Source organism: Gopherus evgoodei, chromosome 1 (genome assembly GCF_007399415.2).
Source record: "Gopherus evgoodei ecotype Sinaloan lineage chromosome 1, rGopEvg1_v1.p, whole genome shotgun sequence".
Taxonomy (NCBI): Eukaryota; Metazoa; Chordata; order Testudines; family Testudinidae; genus Gopherus; species Gopherus evgoodei.
Window position 1 is genome coordinate 361,970,592 of NC_044322.1, and position 12,441 is coordinate 361,983,032.

At 42.4% G+C, this 12,441-nt stretch overlaps 1 protein-coding gene across 2 annotated transcripts in view; it reads left to right on the plus strand.

The window, feature by feature from the left end:
* Positions 1-7,265, plus strand: part of NET1 (neuroepithelial cell transforming 1) — an 86,084-nt gene extending 78,819 nt beyond the window's left edge. For both annotated transcript variants that reach the window (XM_030576853.1, XM_030576946.1), the window contains 8 exons: positions 849-1,016; positions 1,857-1,919; positions 2,419-2,515; positions 2,659-2,735; positions 3,232-3,489; positions 3,745-3,915; positions 4,717-4,903; positions 5,251-7,265. In XM_030576853.1, coding sequence (XP_030432713.1) covers positions 849-1,016; positions 1,857-1,919; positions 2,419-2,515; positions 2,659-2,735; positions 3,232-3,489; positions 3,745-3,915; positions 4,717-4,903; positions 5,251-5,651 — 1,422 coding nt within the window. In that variant the 3' untranslated portion in view covers positions 5,652-7,265. The remainder of the gene's footprint in view (positions 1-848; positions 1,017-1,856; positions 1,920-2,418; positions 2,516-2,658; positions 2,736-3,231; positions 3,490-3,744; positions 3,916-4,716; positions 4,904-5,250) is intronic.
* Positions 7,266-12,441: the final 5,176 nt, after the last annotated feature.

The window sequence follows — 12,441 nt, forward strand, 5'->3', positions numbered from 1 at the left end:
CTGTGGAACTGATGCCATAATTTCAAGGCATCTCTTGGGAAACTGACCCATACCAAATCAGTGCACAGAAAGGAGCTGCAAGTTCCTAAACCACCCCGGCTCATGGTGAAAGAAGCTCCCCTGAATGTACACCTGATAAGTAACTCTTCAGTGCGATGAGGTCCCTAAATGCAGATCAAATCTGATGTGCTCCAGGAATGACCTCTTCTATGCTCCTGAGCCGCTCAAGCACATCGAGAGGGGTGAAGAGTTAAAACAGTCAATACATTGCTGCTTCTGTTGGTTTTATTGAAGTAGTATAAAATGTCCAGGTTGCTTGCAGTTTAGCAAAGGGGAAGGAATAAACCAGCTTAAAAGGAGGGAGTCCACTGATGCACAAATCAGTGCATATTCTAGTAATGTACATGGTATGTATTGTATTGTGTGTGTAAATACAGTTACACTAGACTAGATGTAGAACCCAGACGCAGAGACATTGCGGATCACTAGAGCAATGCTCAATTAGCTTGTTAGCGTCACCAGCACCCAGAGGTGGAATTAGTCTTAATTTATGCGCTTCCTTGTGCCTTGTAACTAGATTTCAGTCTCCGTTTTTTTCCTCCTCCAGAAGTGTTTCTGGTTCACAGTGTGATGAGAGGGATACGAGGAAAAAGTCTAGCAGTTGCAGATCATAGGGGTTTTATCACCAGTTATGAAATACTCCTTTTGCTTGAGGAAAAGCATCTCCTGAGTGTGTCTTCCTATTCTAGGCAGAAGAGCAAAGGGGGGATGGGAGTGGTGTATGGATGACATTAATGTACAGCTGTAAGAAATAAACTTTTCATATATTTTTTTTCTCCCTCCAATAGTCATTTGCCCTCCGTGGTGACAGCAAATCCCCCAGCTGTTCCCAGAAGTCATGTAGCAGATCTGCTGCTCCAACACCTCCTAAAAGAAGAAACAGTGTCCTTTGGTCAGAGATGTTAGATGTCAACATGAAAGAGACTCTGAGCACCAAAGAAATTAAACGCCAGGAGGTAGGCTGTCAATCAACCAGTAGGCATTTGGTGCCTTTAATTATCGTGTTTGGAAGAAGAGAAAGCAGATGGAGGAGGAGGGAGAAATTGTTGCTCATTAAAGTGATTGTATTCTGTGGTGTGCCCTGACTTAGGGGAAATGATCCACTTGTACTAACTTTCTGAAAACTAAAGATTCTATTGCTAAATTGATTAGTTACATCGGGTGCCCAACTTCAGATGCCCCATGGGAGCCCAGCTTTTCAGAAGGTGGTGCTCAACACCTCGGAAGTCATTAGTCACTTTTGAAATGTTAGACTAGAGAGTTCTTTTTTAAGGCCAGATTTCTTCCTCTAAAAGCTCTTGACAGTGGGTTAAGAGCCAAATGGTGAGGCCTTTACATACTTAGTTTTTAGGCAGCCCTCCTGTTGAGTAAGTAGAAACTGAGTAATGACTTTTGGGATTTTGACCTTCACGTTCTTTTCAGGTAAATCTCTGCTCTTCATATGCAAAAGTCATGAGTAGGCAGGTTCTAGGATTTAATTTGGCCGTTAGTTTCAGAGCTTTCACAGTTACAAGTAGTGTACCTTTCTCAGCACAAAGGAAGAGGGAGGAATTACTTTGGATTGTAACACCGAGGTGGTACACAGCTGAGCCTTGCTTGTTTCAGACAGTGCAGAGACTTTGATTTGCTACTCACACTTCATGGTTTTATCAAAAACTGAACAAAAACAGGGTATAAAGTACATAACATAACGGTGTTCACGTTCAAAAAGCAGCTAGAAGACTGAATTGCTCACTTTGTGCTCTAAAATGAGGAATAACTCAATGTCTTGCCCTCTCTTGCTCTCTCTCTCTCAGGCAATATATGAACTGTCCAGAGGAGAACAGGATTTAATTGAGGATCTTAAGCTTGCCAGAAAGGTTAGTATTTTTCTTCTTTCCTTGTGATCAGTGGTCACAGCTAAAAGCTTAGTGAGGTCATGTTCACGTGTGCAAACAATGTGGATTAGCACTAGGCTTTGAACCCACTGTGTATTGCATTAAAAATGGTGACGTGATCAGTCCTACAGTCATTGTACTGGATTGTTTCATAATAAATCTGGTGGAAAAGGATACTCGCAATAATCTAGTTCCACAAATATCTGTTGTGGGTATTCTTCCCCATAGAAAAGTCATCTTGGGAGCAGTTTAGGTGCTAGAATCTTTTCTTCACTTTTGTGGTCCTAGTACCTATATATAAGGCTCAATTGTGCACTCATCGAAGTCCGTGGGACTGTTGCTGTTAGCGTCCATGAGTGCATGGTTGCACGTGAGACATTCCTACTCTTGATAACTGTAGAGCTACAAATATTTCCCCAAATATACATTTAATAACTTTCTTTGGGGGGATCTTGACATAATTTGGCACTTTCCTTGACAGGCTTATCATGACCCCATGTTGAAACTGTCCATCATGGCGGAGGAGGAACTTACACACATATTTGGGGACTTGGATTCTTATATCCCTCTGCATGAAGGTAAGAGCAGCTACTTAATTTTTAGTGGAGTGTCTTGGACAGTGGTTAAAAAAAATCTGTATTTTCTCATTCAAATCCTAAAGACTTACTGACCCATACCCGAGACACTTGTGGCATTTCCTATTTTTGCTTCTAAATTTCAGACTTCTTGGTAAGGCTAAGAGAAGCAACAAGACCTGATGGAACAGTGGAGCAGATAGGGCCCATACTTGTGAAATGGGTGAGTATCACTTTGGTTATTTACTCTAATTAGCAGGGAAAACCAGACATAAAACTATGATGAGTTTAAATGAGGTTTGAAGTTAGAAGTTACAAAGCAACAAGCTCTTGTTGCCTTGAGTTAAAGATCTCGAGTGAAATCCCTGGCTACACTGAAATCAATGGGAGTCCTTTGACACCAGTGGCCAGAATTTCATCCCCACATTGACTTACATTTGCAGTGTCTGTATTTTGTGGCCCCTTTGTAAGTGAGGTGATTGCAGGACGCTTACCACAGTTTAACCTCAAACGTCAAAGGATTAGATGCAGAATGTGAAGCTTCCATTCCCCCCACAAATTAACTGCACATATGCAATTTAAATCTCTAATTTGTTTTAAGTTAAAACCAAATATTCTGTTAAGAGATAATCCAATTGCATAAGTGTGACATGTTCCTATGGGTCAATACTTCCCTCAAAAGAATCTAATTCATAAATGTTGCTCTGTTGTCCTTTTAGTTACCAGGACTCAATGCCTACAAAGGTTACTGCAGTAACCAATTGGCAGCCAAAGCTCTTCTGGATCAGAAGAAGCAAGACCGTAGAGTCCAGGACTTCCTTCAGCGCTGTCTTGAATCCCCTTTCAGTCGCAAGCTAGACCTCTGGAGCTTCCTAGATATTCCTCGAAGTCGGCTGGTGAAATATCCACTGCTCTTAAAAGAAATTCTTAAACATACTCCTAAAGATCATGCTGATGTCCATATTTTGGAAGAAGCAGTAAGTAATAAGGAAGCTATTACGTAACCATATAACTCTGGGGTTATAAGAAAGCTCTTAAATCTTAAATCATGGAGTGGTACGGTTTTCACAACCGGCCCAATCCTGCAAATGGAACTCCAGTGAAATTCAGTGGGTGATTTGTCCTGAGCTCCTATTGGATCAAAGCCAGTTATTATAGCAGAGCTTAAAGAATGGGTAAACTAAAGCATAAATCCCCATCCAATCAAGCTTTTAAAACATTTTGTTTTATAGATCTCTATAATCCAAGGAGTCCTGTCTGATATCAACTTGAAGAAGGGAGAATCGGAATGTCAGTATTACATCGACAAGCTGGAATATCTGGACGAGAAGCAGAAGGACCCTAGAATCGAAGCCAGCAAAGTGTTACTGTGCCATGGGGAGCTGAAGAATAAGAATGGGCATGTAAGTTTTGTCTCATTATTGGTGTTTTACGTTAATTTGAAAGCGTGAAATTGGGAGTCTTCTTCCTCCTCCTCCATCCCCACCTCTGGAGAAGGGTAGATTAAAGCTGTTTGTTAGCCGGAGCAGAGCAGAGATCCTTTAAGCCCTTAGCCCTAATTTTAGAAGGTGCTAACAAATCCAGAATACATAAAAAGAGAATGCATGCGATGTCTTGCTTTATTTTAAGTTTACAGGAAAGCTGACTGCTGCCAGGATTTCTAAGGGCCTTCAGATATTACAAAATCATTAGCATCAAACTACCAAAGAAAGCATGCTATGCATTTAGCCCTCAATCAAAAAGGATTTCCTGTCTAAACATTTACTTTGAAGGTGTCATGACATTCCCAGTGATGTAATGTGACCCTTAAGCTCTTCCAAACAAATGCTGTCTGCACAGAGCTGCTTGAGTGGAAATGAAGTGACAACAGTTTATCTTCTCCCCAAGTAATCTTAATTACAGCAGCATCTGATAGCACTGCACTAGCTTGTCAACAACACTGTATATAGCTTCACAATGAATGGTGGACATACGCAGAGAGCAGATTCAGGCCCACAGTCTTATGAAAATAATATTGTCAGACGTCATGTATTACTGTGGCGATACTATAACAGGCCATTTAATGAGGTTCATGTAGGTAGCACCGACGATAGTGTAGCCTCAAGCCAGAGTGATGTGACTATTTTGAGAATGATATGACTTAATCTAAGACTATAAATGCAAACATTCCAACAAGGCTTGTCTGGTTTTTTTCCCTCTTTTAGAAACTGTACGTCTTCCTCTTCCAAGACATCCTGGTTTTAACTCGGCCAGTCACTCGTAATGAGCGTCACTCTTACCAGGTGTACAGACAACCGATCCCAGTTCAGGAGCTGGTGCTGGAGGATCTGCAGGATGGCGATGTGAAAATGGGAGGGTCCTTCAGAGGAGCTTTTGGCAATTCAGATAAAGGTACACAACAAGCCAATTAGTCCTCATTAGTAATGCATACTTGTCAAGCCACTCAGTGTAAAGGAATTGTGTTAACACGTGGGGAGGTCTTAGTAATTGTCTGCCCTTTAAGTCCCACTCAGAGAGCAGGCAGGAAATGTGTGTGACCTGCCTTTACGCAGTCATAAGTGAATTGTGTCTGAAATGGTGAAATCAAGGGTGCAGACTAGATGCTTCGCATTCTCCGTTCAATGCACATGTTTTGAGAAATTCCTCCATAACCGTAGCTGTACAGATGTTTAGTCTCAATAGAATCCGTAAGTGTTAATTTGCAGAACTGATTTTTCTTTTCTTACGATTACCTTTAGCTAAAAATATCTTCAGAGTTCGATTCCAAGACCCTTCTTCTGGCCAGTCCCACACACTGCAGGCCAATGATATCTTCCACAAGCAGCAGTGGTTTAATTGTATCAGAACAGCCATCGCACCCTTCCAGCGGACTGCTGCTCCAGCAGACCTGAAAGAATTGCCCGAGCTCAGTGAAGAGTCTGAAGAGAACAACCCATCTGCTTCCAACGTCAAAGTCCAGAGGAGGCAGTCCTCTATGTCTGGTGTGGTTCAGATGGAACTAGATGAGAACACATCAGAGTGTGGATCCATTATGGACACGGAGGAAGCTAAGAGCATGAAAACGCACCGAACGCAATCTGGGCACAAACGAACAAGGGAGAAGCCGTTAAGCAGCAAGCGGAAAGAAACATTAGTGTAAAAGGAGCCCAGGGATTTCCTAGCAGAAGGACTGTTTATTTATAAATAATGTGTACATTTTTCTTCTTGTAACGTGAGCATAATGGGATTACTCTGCTGAAATAAATGTATTTGTTTAATGGCAGCTACTGGTATGCAGTTAACACTGTTGAGCTGGAGTCTGTTTTTTGAAGAAGATATGGCAACCTTGATTCAGATTTTTAGTGTGAAATAAACAATTCAAAAGTTCTTGTGCTTTTGACTGTTATTTAATGGCAGACTTGAAGAGCAGACTTCAGTTTTCCAAAGCAGTGTTAGGGTACCGTATTTGAAACTGGAAAACATCAAGTAATCTGTATTGGCGATTAATGTAAATCTGCTCCCTTGAGGGAAATCCAGCAAGTTTCAGGCTATGCACCAGTCACAACTTTTGGATCAATGTTGCAAAAGAACTTTTAAATTAGAACTTAAATCTGAGCAATTTTGTATCCTTATTCTTATGAGATGCATGTTTTGCAGTGTTTGATTATTTTATTTCATGCAATACAACGTTTTAAAAAACAGACCCCAGGTTCAATGAGTTTTCCATTTTACCTACTGGAACTCTTCGTCTTTGTTTGCTCACTGTACATTCCTTATTTTCATTTACATAACCTGCCAGGTATTTAATTTTTTATATTTTAAAATAGGGTTTTCTAGAATTTTTTGTTTTGCATTTTTAATTATTTCAATGTATTGTGTTTTGAGACTTTGAACTTGGCATTTTCTCTAAGTATTTGACCTTTTTTGTTCAAAAATGTCATTCTGTTTTTGGTTTTGTGTGTGTGTATATATATATTTTTTTCTATTTTTTACAGTCAATTCAAAACTTTGCAAAATGAAACCAAGCCATAGCGTTTTCAGCTGATAGGAATAAGGGAAGACAACTTACTCAATGTAGCATTTTGTGTTGATTATAAGCAAAGTAAATGGCTTGTGTGTGCTCTTGACTACTGACAGAGAACTGTGTTGATAAGAGCTGAAGGCTTTAAGAATGTCGCAGAAGGTTTGGGTGGAGAGAAGCATTGACAGTGGCAAATAGTGGAGAAGAGAAAGTTTGTTTGCTTTATGTGGCAAAATGAAATGTCTTAAGTTCATTGGAATAGGAAAGACAGTTTTGGAGGCAAACGTGAGGGTATATTGTATGTCATAGAAGAATGGAGAAGAGAGAGGATGTGATGTTATGGAGAGAAGAAATGGAAAGTGATCAAGTATTTATACATGTAATAACAACAAAGTTGACACATTTTTGGTGGCCTTAATAATCATAGGGATGAACGAAAGTAACTCAGTAAGCCTTATGCTGCAAAATGGCGTAGGAACAATTATATAAAGTGGCAACAGCTGCAATTCAAATGATAAGGTTTTTTCCTATCATTAAGACAGTAATGAAAGCACATAATAAGGATACTAAAGCATTACATGAATCAGTCTTCAAGAGTCTGTAACTCAGATATAAAGAGTTATTATGTGCAAGCTGTTGGGCTGGCAGTGGTAAAATTGGAAGAGAATGTAAATAGACACAACAAAATGAATGGTTCTCTGTAAATGTACTGTACAGTTTAAAGTGCCAAGTACAATTAAATTCCTGACAGCATCTCGCTTGTATTGTGTATGTTGATGCAAAGGGGGAAGTGGAAATATCCCTGAGTAAATCCTCCTCATCACAAATATCATGCCTCTCAAGAAGCAGTATTCTTTGGAATCATAGAATATCGGTTGGAAGGGACCTCAGGAGGTCATCTAGTCCAACCCCCTGCTCAAAGCAGGACCTATCCCCAACTAAATCATCCCAGCCAGGGCTTCGTCAAGCCTGACCTTAAAAGCTCCTAAGGAAGGAGATTCTGCCACGTCCTAGGTAACCCATTCCAGTGCTTCACCACCCTCCCAGTGAAAAAGTTTTTCCTAATATCCAACCTAAACCTCCCCCAATGCAACTTGAGACCATTACTCCTTGTTCTGTCATCTGGTACCACTGAGAACAGTCTAGATCCATCCTCCTTAGAACCCACTTTCAGGTAATTGAAAGCAGCTATCAAATCCCCCCTCACTCTTCTCTTCTGCAGACTAAACAATCCCAGTTCCCTCAGCCTCTCCTCACAAGTCATGTGCTCCAGCCCCCTAATCATTTTGTTGCCCTCCGCTGGACTCTTTCCAATTTTTCCACATTCTTCTTGTAATGTGGGGTCCAAAACTGGACACAGTACTCCAGATGAGGTCTCACCAATGTCAAATAGAGGGGGAATGATCACATCCCTCGATCTGCTGGCAATACCCCTACTTATAACGGCATTTTGGGCTGTGAGTTACTGATTCCAGGGTATGTTACTGATTTAAAAAACCCTCTCTCAAAGTGGACCTACCCAAAGCAATGGGACTACTTGTGTTCAGAAGAGCTACTCACATGATAAGGGGTTTTACAGAATGAGGTGCCATAAGAAGGGACAGGGCACACTGCTGTAAATCTGCAAACACCGATGTCATTGTCACCAATGCCTAGCGTGAGATGTGGGCTCTGCAATTCCTGGGAGTCTTTGCTGGTTGTGATCAGAGTCCTCTCTCCAGCTTGCAAAGGACTTCATGAAGTCTACTGCTGGGAAGGCTAAGAATTACCCAGTAGCTTTGCACCAATAACTTGAACACTTGGCTAGACAAAAGCCTAGTTTTTACTGCTTTGAGATTCCAAAATGGAACTCTGACAACAGCAAGCTTTCATGCATGACATATGCAGAACTCATTTTATAAAGGGGCATACAACCCAAATTGCTTCATTCAAGAAGTGTGTGTTTAATTTTCTCAACTCCTGGAATTACAGATGCAAAAATATCTATTTAAGCCAGTGATGATGGTGGTGTCAGTGCCCCGAAATAGACCCTCTATTCTTTTTTCACCCTGGCTTTTCCCTGAGATCGAATGGCTCTGTGCATCCTGGGGTTGAACTGATAGCCTAGACTGTTACAAAATATTTTAGGCTAACAAGTATAATTATGTTTTTCCTGGATGGGGTGGACCAGGCATAGTCATTTTTAAACTTGCCTCTGTTTTAGACTTGGTGAATGCCTTGTTTAGAACAGTCTGTAAAGATATACTGTACTTGGTCCACAGAGAGAGCTTGCTTTGCCAATCAGATGTTGGCGCATTTGAAAACCATCTCTGCTGACATGCTTTTTGTTAATGGGGCCAACAAAGAACAAACAATACTGTGTGACCATGGACAAAGTTCACTTAATTTCCCTTCTCTCCATTCCCCAAGTATCAGAGAGGTGGTAGCTTCCAGTTATTCCCCTGAAACCAGATTGGACCCAGACATATCAGAGAGAACTCTACAGACATTCCAGCAAGGTGTAAAAATGATCCTAATACTGCTTTCAAACTCACCCGGTAAAAATGCGGAGGAGGGGCCGGGGGAAGATCCTTACTTAGCAAAGATTTATAAATAACTCATTTAAACAACCAACCAAGAAATAGACACAATCTTCTAATGAAAGCCAAAGGGAGAGGTGGTGTGGCATTCCTGAATCTCTTGGAGCATTGAGACTGACTATCTAAGAGCAGTAATTGAGTTGCTCTACCTATGTGATCTCTGGAAAATCAGATTCAGATGGAGTAGGGCATATTTAACAAGGATTCCATTCAGAAAAGACAGTGATCATCCAATGAATAAGACAACTGATGCTATATAACCCATACAACAGATATTGGATTGGATAGTTAGGATTGGGTTAATGTTTGAGTATTGACATTGTCCTTGACCCTGTCCAGAACACAAACATAGCCTGCCTTTACCTGGTTACAGAATTCCCTTCACTTCCTGTAAAGTTCACTCCAGGCTTTTAAACACAGAGGCCTAGTCACATTAGATCATTTTTTTCCTAAAATATTCCATCATTGCAATCATTGCTGCAGATCTACTGGTGCTCTAGTCGTGTTCCCTAGCTCTGCTCTGAGCAGCACTGGAGCACATGGGGAAACCATCTACTGTCCCCGGCCATGCTGTCTGAGAGGTAGCAATTGTCAGAAATGTTAGGGGGGAAAAGTTTCATGTAGACCCAGCCAGGGTGTGAGCTCTCATAAACAGGAAAGGGGGTCTTAAGAACCAGATAGGTGTATTCGAAAACAACGGTTTGGATCCGTATGTACTACTAAGATAGATGCTCATTTTGCTCTCTTACAGATCAGAAGGGCTCACTGTCCCATTTTGAAAAAACACCACCTAGAAAAGAATCTCTTGTTTTGCAATACTTTGATAGAAGCAAAAGATTACTACCTGCAAGTATCGAAGGAAGGGTAAGCAATAGGATACATTCATGTGTGTTTGGGAGAGGGACTTAGGATCTAGTGCCTCTTTCCCCAGAACAGTGTCGGGACATTTGGCAAAGAGCTTTAGCAGACATTCCAATAATATTTTCCATGCAGCTACCTGACCTCTGAACTACATATCTGGTAGAGGAGCTGTGTGGAGTAAGACACTTTACTCGGTGTAAGGGTGCAAAATTCAAATTTCAAAATCCAAACAAGTCACAACTGGTGGTGACTAATGTGGGAGTCTTTCCCAGTGGGGTTTTCAATGGATGATCCTGTTTTCCAGGCAGTTCCTGGCCTGGAAGAAAGATCAACTTGTTAGCTGACAAAAACGAAACAACCCACAAGGTGTGGAAAAGTGAACATTTTAACTCTCCGAGAATAAAGAGCTCAGCTAGCCTAGCATGTGGCTACTCTCTGAAGAGCAGGAAAATCCTGGATAGTGACTGTCAAAACAAGTAAGAGATGGCTGCTGTCTTGAGTTAGCCACAGACAGCAAATCAGTTGGGAAGAGCGAATGAAATTTGCCTTTAAAGTGAATTTATCAATAATACCAGAGCCTCGGGGGTGAAGAAACTAGAGGAGCACCGAGCACTATCACTAAAATTACAATGTGTGTGTCTCGCTCTTTACGGTACTTTAAAAACTCAGCCACTCTTGCAGAAGTGACAGCCCTTTTCTTCTCGCGGCTGCTCCAACATGTTCAAGGAAGCAGACGCATGCACACGTTGTGCTCCCGGGGTGGGAACTTTACTTCCATTCTTAGTTGTTGCTTCTTGGTCAGTAATTAAAGTAAGTTTCTGGACACGCAGTAGAAGTATTAGACATGCATGAGGGAGATGAACTAGCCACACAGCCAGTGACTAGATGAGCAGCCCCAGCTTCTTGTTCAGGAGATGATAAAGGGCTTAGCTGTGTCATGAGGCATTGTCTAACTGGGTCTGTCGGAGCTACTCTTGCTGTCCTGTCTACATCAGTGAAATGGGATTGCTCTGACCTCGCTGCGTAGGCCCCCTCCCTACCCTAAGGTGAGACTGGTGCTGGCAGGTGTTTCCCTGAACAAGCACTCACCTTACTTTCTACTGAGCCTGCTTCTGCAAGTTCTTTATCTCGTCTCATATGACCTCTCCCACCCCGCAGGTGCCGTTGACTTCGAATGCGCTGCTGAAAACCAGGCCCTGTGTGGCGTGGGTCACATGGGACGTCTGTGATAGAGGCAGGAATGAAGTGCTGGGCTCCTGACTGCCATTCATGTGCTTTAACCACAGAGCCATCCTTCCTCTCTGCCAGCGGGAATAAAGGATACAGGATCATGTGTAGCTTCAGCCACCACCATAACCTGGGGTAAGTAGGACATGATCGGGTCAAGCCAGCGGAGCTTCTGCAAGGGAAGGTGGGTGAGGTAATAGCTTTTAGTGGACCAGAGGGACAAGCTTTTGAAGGCCACACAGGTCCTGAAGAAGCGCTCTGTGGAACTCGACTGTGTGTTTCTTTCCCAACAGACATTGGTCCAATAAAAGCTGTTACCTCATCCACCTTGTGGCTCCAACATCCTGGCAACACCACTGCAAACAATGATGGAAAATCAATATGCTTCAGCAAAGTTCTTCCATGGAATAGAGTAATAAGCAGGGTGTCCTCCTGCCTAGCTGCTACACCAAGTAAAGACAGGCTGATAGTAGGTTGCTAGTTAATAGCTGCATTAATGACTTGGATGAGGAAGTGGACGATGAGCTACTGAAGCCTACTGATGAGTTGTTCCTCTTGGTAAAAGCCACAGAAAGTTGTGAATTAATTAGATTCCTTGCAACAGTCGTTGCTGATGGCTGCCTCTTCCACCAGTGCCTGTTCTTCAGTAAAGTAACTGGTTCAGATGAGAAACAAGGCCACTGAGGGAAGAGAATTTAGCATGCCAGAAACGGTCTCATTGTAATGCTCTCCCTGTAATGTTCATCCCTTGATGAGAAGACTAATACTAACACCTAGAGCTTTCCATCCACAGCTCTCCAAGCCCTTTAGAACCCCCGTGTCCTGGCTCCCCATCCAGTGTTATGGGGCAGAGGAACTGCAAGAGCAGAGCTCGCAGAGGGAAAGACATGAAGCCAGGACACTCTCCATTTTCGTTTGAAGTGCATATAAACCCTCTACAACTGCGCAGCCAGATTCTGCCACTACAATCATTTGTATTACAGTTGCACCACCCAAAGTTAGAGCCCATCAGGTGAGGCGGGATGGGCCAGTGGACTGAACTGGAAGGCCTAGGTTCAAGTCCCTGCTCTGCCACTGACTTTCAGTGTGACCTTGGGCAAGTCACTTAGCCACTCTGTGCCTTGGCTTCCCATCTGTAAAATGGGGATAATAGCTCTGCCTCACAGGGGCATTGTGAGGATGACTCTGTTAAAGATTGGGAGGTGCTTGGACGCTATGGTGATGGGAGCCAGAGAAGTACCTCCAGGTCCATTGTGCCAGGC